The 17,692-nt window shown below is 38.8% G+C and overlaps 1 protein-coding gene across 15 annotated transcripts in view; it reads right to left on the bottom strand.

Moving 5' to 3' along the window:
- The window catches only part of ryr1b (ryanodine receptor 1b (skeletal)), a 63,941-nt gene that overhangs the window by 39,416 nt on the left and 6,833 nt on the right, over window positions 1-17,692 (bottom strand). For 11 of the 15 annotated variants that reach the window (XM_067508291.1, XM_067508292.1, XM_067508290.1 and 8 more), the window contains 21 exons: window positions 9,201-9,320; window positions 9,017-9,115; window positions 8,144-8,164; window positions 6,076-6,150; window positions 5,887-5,965; window positions 5,562-5,674; window positions 5,358-5,457; window positions 4,902-4,998; window positions 4,707-4,781; window positions 4,319-4,475; window positions 4,031-4,195; window positions 3,683-3,804; window positions 3,139-3,325; window positions 2,801-2,936; window positions 2,597-2,692; window positions 2,282-2,400; window positions 1,993-2,126; window positions 1,610-1,851; window positions 1,313-1,505; window positions 534-750; window positions 330-434 (listed from right to left, as the gene is read on the bottom strand). In XM_067508291.1, the coding sequence (XP_067364392.1) occupies window positions 330-434; window positions 534-750; window positions 1,313-1,505; window positions 1,610-1,851; window positions 1,993-2,126; window positions 2,282-2,400; window positions 2,597-2,692; window positions 2,801-2,936; window positions 3,139-3,325; window positions 3,683-3,804; window positions 4,031-4,195; window positions 4,319-4,475; window positions 4,707-4,781; window positions 4,902-4,998; window positions 5,358-5,457; window positions 5,562-5,674; window positions 5,887-5,965; window positions 6,076-6,150; window positions 8,144-8,164; window positions 9,017-9,115; window positions 9,201-9,320 (2,652 nt within the window). The remainder of the gene's footprint in view (window positions 1-329; window positions 435-533; window positions 751-1,312; window positions 1,506-1,609; window positions 1,852-1,992; window positions 2,127-2,281; window positions 2,401-2,596; window positions 2,693-2,800; window positions 2,937-3,138; window positions 3,326-3,682; window positions 3,805-4,030; window positions 4,196-4,318; window positions 4,476-4,706; window positions 4,782-4,901; window positions 4,999-5,357; window positions 5,458-5,561; window positions 5,675-5,886; window positions 5,966-6,075; window positions 6,151-8,143; window positions 8,165-9,016; window positions 9,116-9,200; window positions 9,321-17,692) is intronic. The other 4 variants (XM_067508296.1, XM_067508300.1, XM_067508302.1 and 1 more) reach the window with 1 other exon arrangement.

Below are 17,692 nucleotides of genomic sequence, written 5' to 3'. Positions count from 1 at the left end.
TTCAAAAGAGGGGTTTATACATGTTCACCATCAACTCAATCCCTGCATTTTTTTAGGAGCTATTTTCTTACTGTGTTTGTTAAGTTAGTTCTTCATATTAATCACTCAATCTTTTAAATATATTGTGAATTTTAGGTATAGAAAAAAAATATGTAATTTTTGAGAAAATGTTAAGAGCTCCAATCTACATTAATGACAGAGATCTTTGATTTTGAAATATTTCTCTGACACTACATAAACGCACCAAACCATCTGAATCTGGCCAATGGCCACTGAATCAATACTCCTCTACTGTTGATTCTGTATTGCAGTGCTGACTCAATACTCACAGTCCCGTAAGTCCAGCCCTGTTCGATACGAGTAACAGCCCAGAGCTCGTGAATATTCTCTGCCAGCTTCTCTCGGATGCGCTCCAAGTGTGGTGGCAACACAATCTATGTAGAGAGGTGAAGTCCAGGAACAAAAAGAAACAAATTGAGAAGGCACGTCGATACGATGCTTATAAAGTCTGATTTTAGGTTTAATCTTTTCACCTGCACAGTGTCCACAGGGCAAGGGGTAAACGAGGTGTGAGTGAGGGACAGGGTGGGGCCCAGCAGGTTGCGCACGCCGTCAAAGTCGTGCTTGTACTCCTTGATGGGTTCAATACGCATCCTCTCTCTAGGCAGAACGGCCTCGTAGCATGGGGCATAGCCAGGTGGTGGCATGAACTTGAAGTCTCCATGACGACCACCAAGGAGGAACCGAGCCCTGATGTGAGAAAAACACAGTCAGCCTATTTGACAGAGCCATCTTTATATACTACTCAAGTCCTTTATGAAGATCTTTGTAAGACTCATACTAAAGAAAACATTGATTTAATTTCTGTGCCAGTTCCTGAGCCTTTGTTTCTTTTCCTGCTTTCAGCAAAAAGATCCATCTCAGCGCTGTGAGGGATCATTACACACAAAAGCAGTAAAATCTCTTTTGGAGGAAAAGACACTGTAGGTGTTAGAGACACAATCAGGTGGATTGAGAGATAATTTAAAGGACTTTATATAATACAAATTGAAATTATTTAAAACTATGTAAAACTAACTAATTCATTATCTGAAACATTCTGTCAGTTTTAATGGCTTTATTACAACCATCCGAGAATGTATTAAATTAGCTTTTGGGCCTGCATCATTACATTACTACATTATTTGTTATATTAACTTACTGTCACAGTGGCTACACAAAGAAATTAACATGCAAAGTAACAGAGTTACTCAACAGAAAATACACATAAAATGAAATACAATAAGGTTAATTCCTTTTATTTTGCACTTACTTCACTCCAGCAGAGAAGCTGATGACAGGGAAAAACAGGCCATCCACATTGAAGTTTTCAAACATGCCCTGAACTGGGTGGCCATTAATACGGAAGGAGATACTGGGCACACTCAGATCTAGACAGCAGCTGACAACATCATCAGCAGCTAGGGTGTGGGCATTGGGCGAAGCCACCTGGCGGGGAACCGTACCTGAACAGCAGAGCATTCAGCAAAGAAGTTATAAAGCAAGACATATAGCATCATGCTCAATAGTTAGGTGAATACAGTAAACGATTGTACCGGAATGATCTTACCTGACAATAGATGCAATCCATCAAAGCCATAAGAGTAGAGGTCATCTCCCACCCCATTTCCTCCCCAGCCTTCGCCCCCTCCAGGGTAGGGGCTGTAGCCTTCAGTCATAGCCCAGCCCACACGCAGGTGGGTAGCCTGTGCTGTTACAAAAGGTTCCACATAGTCTACCATCATCTCATAGTACCACTTCTTATACTGCGTGGATCCCTCGCATGTACCCAGGAAGACGTTGGGCCTTACACTAAAGACCGAAGTGAAATCAACATACAAATTCAGACAAAATAGCCGATGACTAACAATAATGTATGTGTTTAAAACAGATCCCTACTATCAACAGTCTGTACCTTGTGTATTGTAGAGCAACTTTACAGAGTTTCAGTACCTGGTTACATAGTTTACAATGTTGGTCTGCAACAAGAGGTCACGACCCGGTAGCAAGTTTTCAGTGATGAGGTTCTGGTTAGACCTCACAGCAACACCATTACACACACAAAGAGAGCGCAAAACATCGAGGACCTAAAAGCAGGAAGACATTAATACCATCTTTATGTTCATGTGTAGCAGCGTATTCCAAATCAACATCAGCTAAATTGTGTGGTAAAGTGGGAACAGCTGGAACCAATTCATTTGCTGCTAGTTAATGTTAATTTCCCATCATGTTCCAAACAAACCTTGTGGTTCCTTCCATGCTTGTCCAGGAGAGAGATGATGGATTTAATGTGGTTCTCCTGGATGATGTTCAGAACCTCAGGGCTTTCAATTAGCACACAGTACAGCACCTCAAGAATACCTGTAGAAAAGTAGATAAGAGAGAAAATGACTCTTCTAATCATATTCTTAGTTCATGGGTATGAGGAAATGTAGTAATAAGTAAAGTACTTTAAAACAGATGATCAATAAGAAACTAAACTCTGGTCACTTCTAAAGAGCCACTCTAATTCATGGTCCCTGAAGGTATAGCTGAATGAGTGAGACACAGCTGATACCTGAGGAGGCCTCAAGACGGTCAAGCTTGCTGACTAGCCAATCCAGGTTGTCACAAAACAACGCACAATTAGACCGGTTTCCCCTAATTAGAGAAGCTGTTCAGTGGAGGCAAAGAGAAAGAGAGAAAAATCCTGTCACTTTGGCTCGACAGACAGCAATGCATGTGAATGTTGTATTTTCTGAGTTCACAGTGATTTTTCTACCCAGCAACTCATAAAGAAGGTTCACAATTTCTTTCCAGGACTCTGCAGCTTCTTCTCCGGCAAATTCAGAAAAGTGGGCAGCAGTGTTGTATACATTCAGGCGGTCGATGCACTCAAGCACGATGGTGATCATGCCCTGAGAACAGAAACACAGGAACCGGAAGTGATCTTTTAGTGTTCGTGACACTTTTTTTGCACTAGCCAAGTATCGGATATATGTTTAATAGTATTAATCACGTTGGAGGGACAAGCAAATTTACTTACGGAACAGACAGTGAAAATCAATAGATATGAAAACCGGAGCTTGTGTAAGACTATGCGGTCACATTGTAGCTTACCTCCTCTTGAAAGAGGTTCTGCCGGTTGCGGAGGGAACGAAGCTTGGTCTGTTTCTCCTCATGCTCCAGTTCCTCTTCAGGTGGGCGAAAGTAGAAAATGAGATCCTGAAGAGAAAGAATGACCCCCTCCAAAGGAAGTGACACAGTCCCTGGTGACTTGTTCTTTGCACTCAGAGAGTCCAATCCCCTGAAAGAAAAAAGAAAAATTAACTAAAAGAATTAAACATTTTTTTCTTTCCTCATAGTGTAGTTTACATATTTGGACTAATATGCTTCATGTCGGCTTGAAAAATATAAACTTGAAACGTGTCTTAATTTTGAACGATCTGACAGAAATATGACAACAACAAAATGTAATAAGGAAGCCAATTGTACCGTAGAACAAAAAAAAAAAAGACTTTTGTTTGAACTTACATTTACATTTACATTACATTTAGTCATTTAGCAGACGCTTTTCTCCAAAGCGACTTGCAATTGAGGTACAAGGCAGCAAAAATCTAAGTCAAGTCAACTTCCCATCAGATCTGAAAATCTATGTACTTACTTGATGAACTGCCTGAAGAGGCCCGTAGTGCTGTAAATCATTCGAGCAGCCTGAGACTCCTCACTCTGGGAGCGGGACACAGTTAGGGCATCATCCATATGGCCCTCCTGGTGCAGAATGACCTAGAGATACAGACAACATAATAGATAATAAAGGTGATATCCCATAGATCCCTCTTTCTATATCACACAAATCCTGTTTGTCTTGTTTTTAAAATACTGGAAAAATGTTTAAAAGAAGAAAGAATCTGTATGAGGCCTGAAGTGATTACTGCAATAGCACTGTTGACACTGTAATGCACCATTGTTCTTCTATATTATGACTATATTCTCATTTCCATTTTTATACCTTTCTCTTCATCATTCCCAAACGAGCAGCTTTGGCATCCAGGGCAGCGTAAGTGAGCCACAGGCCTGTGGACACATGTTGAACGAAGCACATGGACTCTCCATACTTAATCTCTGGAATGCCCATACCCTCAACATCACGTTTGTGAGCCACGTCCACTTTCTCCTACTCAGGGCAGACAAGGGGAAAGGAGGGGTAGGAAGATCATAAAGGGGTTCTCAGTGGTAGAAGAAATAATAGGATAATGACAGACATAAACTAGACTCCAGAGATGCTATTAAATCTGACCTTTGAAACACGGAAACAGAAAGCAGATAATTTGGTGTTGGCCTTCTCTGGATCAACCACCAAAAGGCCCTTTTCCTCATCCAGACACAGGTACCGGCCTGTGGTGATGTGGCGTATACGAAAAGACTGCCCCCACTTCATGTGGCTTCCACTCCAACTACAGACAGAAAGCAGGAAGAACAACTTAGCAAAAAGCAAGTATCATTAATTGCTACCTCAGTTTTTTATGATAAAGTTTTTCCAGTGAATGCTGGTAAAAACATTTTGGAAAAAACCTAATACTGACAAATAATGTCCAACAATCCTTCCGTTTATGCAGATATTGCTGTTTTAATAACTATACAAGAAAAGAAAATATTATACACCTTACATTTGTCAAATGTATCACCTGATTCTTAGAGGCTCCAATCTCCACAGGGATCGAGCCTGACTGCACACAGTACCACCTTCATAGTGAGCCATCCTGGAACAGAGTATATGAGTCAGGGCAGAAAAGCATGAGGTAACATGGTATCAGGATTATCAGCGGTATCAATGGTATTAAAAATATTTTGCTGTTTCGAGCCGTTCTGCTATGCCTTACCTGCGCTTTTCCTCTCCTTCCTCTGGTGTAGAAATGGCCAGACACTCGTCCATGTGGCCATGGAAAAGCCTTAGAACGTGACCTCCTGTCAGATACCCTGAGAGGATGAACAGAATCCTCAGTGAGTGTGTGTGTATATAATGTGGACATGTTTCTTTATGAATGTGAGTACAATTCATGTACAGGATGTACAGGATATGTTAAGTGCACACTACCTGGTTTCTATTCGCACCCATTATCATACCCATCAATATTTGAATCTTTATTGCAAACTTAATGTTAACTTTTATAGAATGTTTCTAATTAAACAATTATTTGCTCCTTTCAAATGAATGTAAACCATTTGCTGCCTTTGAAGTATTGCAGTAAAAATCTGTGAAACTGTCCATATTGTACATGTGTATATGTGAACTGTGCATTTGCAGGGTTTACAGCAATGTATAATGTATAACGTACCCTCGGCTAGTTCACATCCAGAACTGATTGGGTTCATATTCCACAGAGTTTGCATGAAGGAGGCATCCACCATCAGATCTCCACTGGCATAGGACAGGTGCTGAGAACAGAGGACAAGGAAAAGAGGACAAAAGATTTAGTTTAGCAGCCAAAAGGTTGCACTGTTTAACAGATAAGTGGACAGCTTAGTATGAGGAGTCTCACCAGATATCTTTCAGAGGACACACTGACAAGGATGAGGTCATCACCAACCCTGACCTTTTCACCTTCTGACCTTTGCTTGGAGGCAGGATGAATGGTCCACCAACATGCCTCACCTGCCAAGAACAAGATCAAATGACAACCCTAATACTGTATTCTTATGTAAAATTATACTTGCACATTTTGTGTTTTTTCAAAGTACAGTCTGTTAAATCAAAAACCTTCAGGTGAAGGTGAAGTTTTGTGGAAAAAAAAACAGACAAAACATTTTAAAAAATAAAGATTAAAGAGTATTGGGTAAATAGACTTTAAGAGTTTAGAGTTTTACCAGAGGAATCTTCTTGTAAGCCAACATCAAAGGCCAGTTTGTCTGTGAGTGACCGAGATGTAGTCAAACAGCTCAAGTACTGGGGAGAAAGTCGTTTAGGACATGAACCCAACTTTGTCAAAATGCAGCTAAAACGATGTGTTTACAGCACAGTAAATTGTATACATACAGTAACATACACTGTCTTACCATGCCTGAGTGGTGGTGTCTCAGAAGGATGGCATGACCGTAGAGTAAGGTACGATGGCCTCCACCTTGGGACGACTAAAGGGGACAAGGAGAGAGAAATATTCAATAAACCACTCTAAAATAAGTGATTATGAACCTTGATCAGAGGTTTGATATATAATTTAAAATAACTCATTAACAATGTTGACACTGTTTGCTGAAACAGTATTTTATAATTACATGATGTATGTGGCACAGTCTGTTTAATCTGAATTTTTTGGGGGGACAATGAAACTTAACATACTTAATAAAAGCCTTTTAGTTGGGCCAAGTCTGTGTAAATAATAGTAATAGTTTCAAAATTCAGGAAATTATTTTTTTTAAGTAGGAAAAAACAACCAATAACAATTAAAATCTTCCCAACAATGTGGATACACAACATTTTGTTCATCCACTTACAAATATAAGAAAGCAAAGAACCACATTATTAACAAAGGCAGGTGGCGATTGCTGAAACTAGGATGATACAATGCTACAAATCACGATAGTCAGAAAGGTTCTCACAATAATCTGACAGATGAAGTCAGGCTAACACAACAGTAAACCATCCCGCCTTTTCTCAACATTCAGTTAAGATGCAACAAGAAAACACAACAACTCTGGTTCTCCCCACTTTTAAAACAACTATAGCTCAGCCAAAAAAACACTAAGCCTTTATGTAAGGTTAAGTAACTATAACCTCCTGGGATGAGTCAAAGGCAGGTATGTCAAGTGGTTACACTGTATCATCAGCCCTGGTTTGCATTAGCACTAGGCTCAGGAGAGACAGGTGGTGGTGGTGGTGGTGGTGTGGGTGTTTTCCCCAGTGTGTGCATTTGTGTCCAGCGCTCTGGGGGTGTCCAGCTTTCCCATCCATCCCTGACAGAGGATGCCATGCTATTCTCATCTTCTTCTCCATTTGGAAGTGTGTGAGACACAGGAACTGCCCAAACTAGCTACAGTAATGCAGCTACTGTAACATAATGCTGCAAGGTTTCATTGAGCTATTATTTCAAAAAGCTGATATACACTTGATCCAGAGGGTTTCTGTTCATATTCGTAGATACTAGATGACATTTTCATAGTATGCATGGTGAAGTGCATGTATAAAAAAATGTACTTCACCATTCTATCTTTACGTATTCATAAAGACTCTAACATTTGAGCACACTCTTGTTAAAGCCAAGATGTAATTACATTTTAGTCCCTCTAATCTTAGTCATAGTTATGCTATTAAAATGTCATCTAGTATCTAAGAATATGAAATTAAATAGTCAAATTAAAATACTACACATTATTGCATGCATATTTTCTTGTTTATATATTTTTCTGAATTGTTGATGAACATCCACTTCTTTATTTTTAGGTACTGGTTGAGAGCGGTTTCAGCAAAGTCGTAATAAATACTGAAAAAATAGGGTAAAAGGTGTTAATAAAAAATGTATCACTATGATTGTTGAAAAACAAAGTTAACCTTATGAAAATTATATGTATATAAAATATTCTCATTACAATCTGTTGGGGGTGGATGAAAACATGTTCTACAGGAAACAGGGGAACAAAAATGTCAAGTCACTAAATGCTAAGAATAATCTGGTGAAACAAAAGGAATAACGTGAAGCAAGTCAGACTATGACTATTATTTATGGTAAATAAGCAAAATGGTAAACGTGCTAGTGATATTTCTGCACGGAATGTAAATGAATGATGCATCATGACACCTGGCTGGGTGTAAATTAGGGTAGTTAAATCAATTTTAACATATATTTAATAAGTACATAAATAAATGAATTAAAATTTTCAATAAAGTTTCTTTCTTTCAAGCTCACCAAAAAAACTAAAAAGACAGTGGACTTGTTTACTTGGACTCAATCACTTTCTGGAATTAAAAACAGGTGTACAGAGCAGACACCACCTCTGGGTGAGGGTTAAAGGGATGTGAATTGAGACGTGAATGACAGAGCACTATTTCATTCAACAGGACAGGAATGAAGACAGTTGCCACGTTGGGACACACATTACAGGAAATAAGACATGTTAACAGACATACCCATTTGTCCAAATCGACTGCCTGCTTGGCAGAAAGCAAAAAAAGGGGGGGAGGGGAGGGTGTGTCAGATAACAAGTTAAAAAGTGTAGTTTTAAAAAATGCAAAGAGTAAATCCATCTATGGTGCTCACATAGACTGCAGGATCATAAAGCACACTATGTGGAATGGCGATGCACCACATTTTCAGTCAAGGCTGTACCAGCTAAGCAAACAGCCAATCTTTTAGGACATGTTTAGAAATAAGTCCAAAACAGAGAAGGAGCTAATGCTTGTTTCGCCAAACATTGAATGCAGAAGAAGGCATATAGTATGTCCTTGAATAACTCTGAATCAGTCGTAGCCTGCTGCTGTGTAATCAGAGGTTTGTGTCCAGAGCTTTGTCAGAGTGCAAAGCTGCCAACTTCACAATGTGGACACGACCTCTGACATGCAGCTGTCAGGGAGCAGCTACAAAGTAAAGCCTATACGTGTTAAATGTTATTTCAGCACGTATTAGAGACTAAACTAAGTACTACATATAAAAACTAGTTTTTAAATATTTCCAAAAAATGCTTTTGTGGTCCTTTCAAGTTCTTCTGAGTGTATACTGTATCTCGAATCTATACTAGGAAGCCCTTTAAAATTGAAGAAGTCTGTCCCACAGTAAGAAGGTCAAAATATAAGCACAACAGAACGCACTGTAACTATAGTTTCAAACTGTTAAAATAGGGACACAGGCAAAAAGGTGGACAAAATAGCTTCCAAAGTTATCTCTACCAATCGTTCTAAAGGGCCTACTTGATCTGTCTTGTTGAGAATCCACAAAAAACCCTACATTTCTTGCCCAAAAATCCTTTGGCCACTGATTTCTTTATGTCTGTTTTTGACTCCTACCTCAGCCATCTCCGCAGTGTTCAGCATCTCCTGCAGAGCACGGACTGACAGCGACTGCACCAAAATGAAGGTACATATGGCCAAGTCCGGGGGCACATTCTGCAAACCGTGATAAAACTAAGTTAATAAAAACTTTCAATCAGTCGAGGACAAGCAAAAGTTACAAACAACACCATCACCTTACCTGAGCGTTGGATGTCGTTTCCAGGAAGCAAAGACGATTCCCGAAGCCCTCGCAGGAAAGACATAGCTTTATCTGCTCCTTCAGGACGGAGGCAGTGCACTGCAGAACGACCTGGTCATCCTGTATCCCGTGTATAAAGAGAACGTTAGTGAATATGATATTCATTTAATGATCTTTCCCTGTTTTGCTTTTTATACTTAAGGACATAATTGTTTTTAAGCACTGAACTCCACTGGATGAAATTGACATGTAATGTAGGGATTGTTACATCCATTAGTGTTTTTATTGACTAAATGCACATGGACAGAGGAAAATACAGCACATTTAAATGGTGTGAGACTATCACACCTAAACAATATCATACTACAAACCACCGGTGCACAGATTTTTACTGCAATACTTCAAAGCCAGCAACTGGTTTACATTAATTCTGTGATGTACAGAAATTTGCAAAATAGTTTTAATTACAAACATTCTATAAAATTGAACATTAAGTTTGCCTACATTTCTACGCTGTTGAAACTGCAACATAAAAGATAAGCATAAATATAGGAACATCCCAGAACATGATCTAAACCTATAGGCTTTTTCAAATGGATAACAGATATAAACACACAATTAAAACAGTTAACTGCAGTAACAATAGTAACATCAACCTTGTTCCGCATCTACTTTGTAGCAGAATGCTAAAGGACAGTAATTTGCTGCTCTTCGTCAAAGCCTGGACCCCTCCGAGATCAGTGTAAATACAGCGATAAACACCCCCTCCCCTGTGAAACCCACACCTGACACTAAACATTCCCAGCTGTTCATTCTGCTCAGTCATTATGCAAGTAGATCCATCCCTTCACGTAATTTTCATTTCTACAGTTCTGGACAGTTTCCTGACTTTTCTTCCCCCCTAACAGCTAATAAATCATTCTGTCCTCCTCATACTTGACCACTTCATCTTCTTGCACTGGTAGTACTGCAGAACTAAAGTGTCATGACCTACACAACTGTTAGTAGACGGGACCTTTAATGCAAAGCAGAGGGCTGCAGTGGAGGTTTTTATGCAGATGTTTATTGCACATAGCAGGAAAGTGATGCTAATCTGTGACCTCATTACATATTCTCCGCTCTTTCACCGACAGGCATCTAGTGTTTCTTTCTGGCTGAAGTGTCCCCTCTTTCCTTGGCCGGGCTATCATCTAACTCACCTCAGCCTAGAAACGTCTCCTCTATGCTTTGCTTGCACTCCCTGCTTTGGACTCAGGAAAGTGGAGCAATCTTCCCTCTCGTTCACTGCATATGTGAACACCACCGATTACTAGAGCAACTAAAATGTTACTAAAACAGTAAGCGTGCGATGCAAATGTTTTATTTATATTTCAGACTCCCAGGGGTTTGACAAAAGGGGAATCGAGATGTGAAATACTTTCCTCTTCCCCAACAACACTTTCAGCTCACATTCATTTACACACTCATTTGTACTACAATGACACTATCGTTGTTTAGAACGGCTACAACTGGCCTGACAGCTGGCTGACCTGACTGCAGTGGTAGAGTCACAGAAAATACCCAGGTGGACTGGGATGAACAAGAAGGGTAAAGCTGCATAGATTTGCCATGTTTTGAGGACAGTGCATTTGGTCAACATTCCTGTTAATGGGACAGGGTTGAGCTAGTGGGTATCTAAAGGCAAACTGAGGTAGCCAAATGCTATCAGACAAGATGTGACAACTGTACACAATAAATGCCGCAGCGTAATACAGCAGAGCTACCAAGTGGCTTCGATCTATTTCTACCATCTACGGTCTCAGGTGACAAACTTACTCTGCTCTCTTCAGATCAAAGAAGCATAAAAGTACTGTGATTGCTCAAAGCTTCAGGTACCAAACAGACACAGAGTCTAGGCTTTGAAGCTGTAGAGAATTTTACTTTTATCTCAACGTGTAAAGCATTTTGAAAGCAGATTTCTCAACGTTCTAGGTCTGGATTTGAATTACGTGTACAACAAACTGCAAATTCCCATGGTATGTGATGATTGTGGGTTTTGTTGGAGTCTGTAGACAACATACAAAAAAGCTGAAGTAGCAGACTTTTTGACCAAACCTAGTTCATTCTGAAATTCAAGGGGAGATTTATATAGGAAAACAATATAGAATCTAAATAGATGGATGGTTACCTCCTGCGAGAGCTGGCATAGCAGAGACACACATAAGCCTCAGCCAACAGGCACAAGCACTTAGAGGGGACATGGCTAGACCTATTTTTCCACCATGAATTTTAGGACACTCAGACTTATAATAGTTGTCTGTCAAATGCATCAGCAATTACAGGACTGTGTCCTTCCAAGAGTCAGACTGTGTGAGGCCCTTCCAATTTGACCACGTGAACAGCTCACTTAGACACCACACAAATCCTTAGGCTTAACTCACTCATTTATTAATAGAGGCAGCTTTCAGGATTTGAAGGATGTGCATCTGACACTTTATTGTAAGCCGACTTCGACTCCTGATTATTTGTTAATCTTGCACGAGTGTGTCTGATGGAGCCATGCAAAGTAGGTGGTACTGAAAGCCAGGATGTGCTGATTATCACCCACCTGACCCACTGAACTCACACCTGGGCTATGGGTGAAGAGATGTACATGAAACACATTTAACACTCCATCAGCGGGGTACGTGTAAGGTTACACAAACCAAGTTTGCGCCTGTCAGCCGAAGCAACTGGGGGGTACTTCAGGTAGCAGGTTTACCAAACCAGTATGCTTGGATGCTAGGTTGAGACTATTGCATGTAAGAGGACAGACAGTTCTACAAACAAACAGACTTGAGTCAGACAGGTGGGTAATGCAGCAGAGCTTTACACCCAGAGACATCGATAGTGGCCGAAAGCAGACACGTTGTATTTTCTTTACTGTCACTGGATGATGCACATGCAGACAGTTGGTAGTCAGGGTTTCCCCAACATGGTGCCAACGAAATACAAGAGGCAAACAAGTAAACAGATGCAAAATAATGAGTGATATCAACTTCTGATCCTCAAATGGTTTGATTCTACAACTGTGGCCGTATGTAACTGATACAGTTCTTACTGTCGACAGAGAATGTGTTAAACTGTTCAATTTGGCTTATGTGTTATACTGCTAGTTTTTTATAGAAGATATCTTTAAATTCAGCGAGCAGACAGTTAATTTTCTGGCTACATGTTAAATTGTTTTTATAATTGATATATTTTTAAATCTCTAATACATATTTACAACATATGTATTATCATATTTACTGTGGTATCTTGATAATTTCAGTAAAGTAAGTGAACGTTTTAAAAAGAACTGCATCTGTGCCACTTAATGTAATAAGAAAAGCCCTTTATTGAAATGAATATTATGTCCATTGTTGTTTTATGGCTCCAGATATCTGCCTGATACTCTAATCAACAGGCCACCCCAGAACATTGATTGTATTTGTGCAGACATAAAAAGTGTGAGAGACAGCACATTGCACAGCATGGGTGGAGGAGAGGAACAGTTCAATAAGGCAGAGGGGGGGGCAGAGGGGGTTTCCCTTTGAAAACTTGAAGAGACCGTACAGGTGCATTATCAGCATCCTCCATCTCAGATTGCATCTAAAGTGCCCTGTGGCGCTATCAGTAAATGAAATCCTGCACTCGAGCTCAAGTTTTGTGTGGGAATAGCTAAAATATATCTCCAACAATAAAATCTTTCAATCTTCTTTCTCCTTGAACCTTATTTTGTGTCTTTCTTGCAAACACTTCTGTTGTTCATCAGCATTCTTAAAGAAAACTGCAAAGGGGGTTTTTAATACATGTTTATGCTGCTGTCAGGTTTTCAGAATGAATGTCTTTAAAGCTTTTTAAGGGAACATTTCCATTATTCATAATGTTATGTGACACTGAAGACTGAAAGTAACAGGTCTGTTGTACATAAGAATATCCAAACTGTAATTATGTACTGTAATGTTTGAAGCTCTGACTGAAAGTTCAGGTTACATATGGTACAGTAAACATCCGACCTACAATTCACCCAGCAGCCAAACTAGCTCCTTGTGCTAAAAGAATTGGCACTGGACATGTCACACCTTGTCTTGGAGGTAACAGCCTCTGGCATTTTAGGAGACGCAGGAAACAGGTTTCACTCTGTTTTCAGGTATTCAGATAAAGTGGTTAAAAAGGAACCACAGTTTTCATTCCCTTGTATTTGATATTTGACAGTCAAAAAAAAAAAAAAAACTGTTAAAAATGAATCCTGAACCCAGAGTTCAGGCCAACAATAAGAATAATATAAAGATACAGTAAAGGTTTTGAAATTTGACAATCACAGTCATGGGGAATTTTTTTCCTTCCCTTTCCCCTCGTCTACCTCTCTCCTACCTCATCTCTAACAATACAATTGCAAAACCCTTTCACTTTGCCATAAGTATTATGATAATATCCAATTTGTAAATTGCCTGTTTCTTGTCATTTTACTATATTCAAGAGCCTGCGGGATCACTGAGGGCCATGCATAGCGTCTGATAACTAATAACTTCATGACAAAATATAATGATGCAAATATAATCTTTCGGTGATTATATTTGTTTTAATAATGTGTTTTTTCAATGTCCTTCGGCATTCTACTCAGGAATCTTGCAAATATAAATGACATCTATTTCTGAAATGTATGCTTCCCAGGTTCAGATTGCGGATTTTTGGAGCTGCAGCATTAAAGAAAAAGCTTCAAAAAACTGGCTGACTATTGGACTGACAATATGTTAAAAAACATATTCAAAATGAGAAAATGTGCTGTCATAATATGCAAGTCATTACAGACAAAGTATATCTTTGCCTGTGTCTCCGCTCTGAGTGTAATGTGCCATGGTTGACTGGGTTTTTCAGATAAGTTATTAAGTGTAGAATTTCCAGGTTGAAATAGTTTTGATAAATGTTCCAACTTCACACATAAGAAAGCAGTGTCAAGAACGTTTAGAACGTTGTCTTTTATACATTCTGCTTTCCTCATTTTGCAAAATGAAAAATGAGGAAAGCAGAAAGCGATCATCATGATGATTCACTTTCATTTAGATGTACTCACACACATTTTCTTTCTGTACTGTTTTTATTTCATTGCTGTGGTTTTTGCTCCCCCATCTTCCATTACCTCTCCTACTCTGCTTTGGGCCTTCCCCCTCCACCCATTTCTTATTTTAGGTGGCTGCACCTGTCACTATCACATTCCCTCCTTCTGCTGACCAGCAGATACTTAGAGGTCTCACTTAGAGAAGAGGCCAACAGACACTCTCTTGCTCACAGAGGAGGCACTGTGCAAAGCAAAATGAGCTGATAACTTCTACTACTGATGAGCAAAAAGCAAAAGTTGGATTTGAATGTTTTCAAAATGACATTGCTGTTGTAATGTTTCATGCCTCTTAGATTCTTTACTGTGAAAGTGAAAGTGATGAAATGATTATACAAGAGGAAGTCAAAGTCAAAAAAATATGAGAGGAAGGTCAAATAGGCCAACAATTAGTATAAAAGAAATTAACTAATCAGTGTGGAAAAAACTTACACTTGCATTTGAGTATTTTGACTAAAACGTCTCCTAAATAGCTAATAGCAATGTTTCCCTGTTTTATGATATTAAATCCCAACAAAGCGTTCAGGTACTCTCTCTTCATCAGTGATAATTCACAAATCAAGTTCTAACACGTGTTTTGACAGACTACACAAAATGCTTTCGTTTCCCTCGAGCTCAAATAAACTGCAACACAAAACGAGACATCAAACATTTAACAGCCTCTGCCCTTTGAAAGATGATAAGTCTGGCAGACAGCAGCGATTCAAAGGAAAACACTATTATAAATAAATAATTTTAGCTGGCCTGAATCCAACATCCATTCTTCTCTAAAAAAATGTTGCCTTTATACTATGCAGAGCACGGCTAGACCAGAAGGCCTGAAAAACAGATGTGCAATCCACAAATTTACTATAGCAGTGATTTTGGGTGCAGAGAAAGATACATTGCAAAAGACAAATCTCCTCTTATAGCCAAAATGAAAATACAGCCTACTAGTCTAGCAAAAAAGAAAAAGTGCAATATGCAATATCCCAAAAACACAATGAACATCTCTACTCTAAGTAACTATCTGACATCATAACACAAACACAAGTTCACAAAGCACAGATAATCTTCATAGTTCAATCTAATCCTAATCTAATCCTGGATTACAGTACTGCACACTTTACTGCTGGAGTAAAGTTCAACACGGCTTGAAGTTAGAGACTGTCATTCCTCTGAGATACTTTGAAGCTTCACTTGCTTATATTTCCATAAACTTTGATCACTGTTTTAATTAGTATTGCAGTATTCTGTACAGTATGTGTGCACATGTGATGGTCGTTAAATTGCATGAATTGAGTGGAAAAGAGATCTTGACTATTTAAAGCTACAACAAAATAAACCTCATCATCCCAATATGACAAAATCTGTCCTCACACATATTCTGGAATTTTTTTTGGTACATTTGAACAAAGCATCAAACAGGTTTAAATACAAAACCTTTTGTGCTGCACTAGCACAAAATAGGGCATTAGAGAGCCACACTACTAACTGGATTCTCCATATTTCGGTCATTTGCTACAAATCACAGCCAGTCTAGATTAGATCACCGTTTACTATTTTACACACCATACTGTCATCCTGCAGAAACTTACAAATGCCTTATAATCCCTCTTCTTCACATCCACTGATATTCTTTGCATTTCTGTACAAAATGTGTTTAATAACAAACTCAATTGAATGCATGACAATTGCTATATACGCAATGTAAATTTCATGTTCACCATGCTTCTCGCATGCTAGCATCACTAGTCGGCATACATTCATAAATCTAAAACATCACTGGATTACTTTTAAAATCATCAACTAAAACGTAAAACCCCTGATTTAGCAGGTTTTTGTGCACATGCCAAAAAGATCCCTTGATCCTTCTAGTATTAGTGTGACCGCATAATGCAGAAAAGTGCACAAAGCTTTGCCCAACAGCTGCATCACTTTGCAATGCTTTGCTTCTGGAGGATCCCCTTTATATCTGTTTCTGACTTGTGCCTGACAGTGCAGACCAGACCACCTGTTCATTGTGTAAATGACTGTGACAGACGCAGGCAGACTAACAGGTGGTGTGAAATCCAGTGATCAGCCACAACTTTAACACTAGTGGTCTTAATAATGTCATGGAGGACAAGGGTTAGTATGGCCACAATGCTATTATGGTAATTGTGGCAAAACATGTACAGTAATTCATAACAAAATTAGCGTCACAGATCACTGTTGGTAAAGGTGGAGCAGATTTTACCCCTGTATGTGCTGACAGGTGCTTAACCCATGAGAATAAACCAGCATAATGTTTTTTATAAAAAACACAATGTTGTATTTAAAAAAAACACAATATGGTGTCAATGTTGTGCTTGATTGGTATAAATTACCCAGCCTAACATAAACATAATATATTTGTGTGTGTGTGTGTTCTTGTACTTGCTACAAAAAAGTTGGTGCCATCAATTTCAAAATGAGCTAATATTTTCCATGAAATGGTAAAATTTCTCAGTTTCAACATCTGATATGTGGTTTATGCTCTATTATGAATAAAACAGGGGTTGATGAGATTTGGAAATCCTTGCATTCCATTTTAACTTACATTTTAAACATCACCCCAACTTTTTTTGAATCAGGGTTGTTTCCCAAACAAACTGAGAACATTTTTGACTTGGTTTTAGTGTAATGCTGACATTTGGCTTTAGAATAGGGTTGGGGTAAGGGTTAGGCATTTAGTTGAGATGGTTAGGGTAAGGGGCTATGGAATGCATAATGTCGAAAAAGGTCCTAACAAGAATAGAAGTATAAACATAAATTACCTCATGAACAGAGATGAACTGCAGAAGCCAAAGTAAAGGCAAAACAAACCAGCAACCAGCACAGAGTGAAGAGAGAGCATCTTAAATAGTACAGGAGACAGTGAGTGAAGGCAATTTGTATGAAAAATAGGGAATTACTCTGTGTGTCTGTACAATAAACAATAGCTTCGTGCGCACTGGTAGCCGAAGGGTTGTGGTGTGTGTGATTTAACTACGGTGTCCTGGCTTTGCTGCATATCATACTCTCTTGTTCTGTATTTTCTTTCTACCTCTTTATTTGAAAAATCAAATAAGACGAACGTCTTAAACATAACCACTGGTTCAACCAATTGAAATATGTACAGTTTTCAAGACAAGAAATGATTACAAGAGAACAGCTACAATGGGTTAAAGAACAAATGAAAAAAGTAGTTTAGATAGAGTGATGGTTTCCATGGCCTGCATGTTGTTGGCTGCATTTCATCTTAACAGAATCCAGTTTTTTTAAAATAGCTTCATACATTTACTTGATATGTATTTAAACCAAGTTTAAGTCATAAAATTGAAAGCTTTTTACAAAGTTTGCCTTTAGATTAAACACATACTTAAAATATTCTATA

The sequence above is a fragment of the Channa argus genome, chromosome 6 (assembly GCF_033026475.1).
Source record: "Channa argus isolate prfri chromosome 6, Channa argus male v1.0, whole genome shotgun sequence".
In the NCBI taxonomy this organism is placed as follows: domain Eukaryota; kingdom Metazoa; phylum Chordata; class Actinopteri; order Anabantiformes; family Channidae; genus Channa; species Channa argus.
The sequence above is the reverse complement of the archived record's forward strand: the minus strand, read 5'-3'. Positions and strand labels throughout refer to the sequence as shown.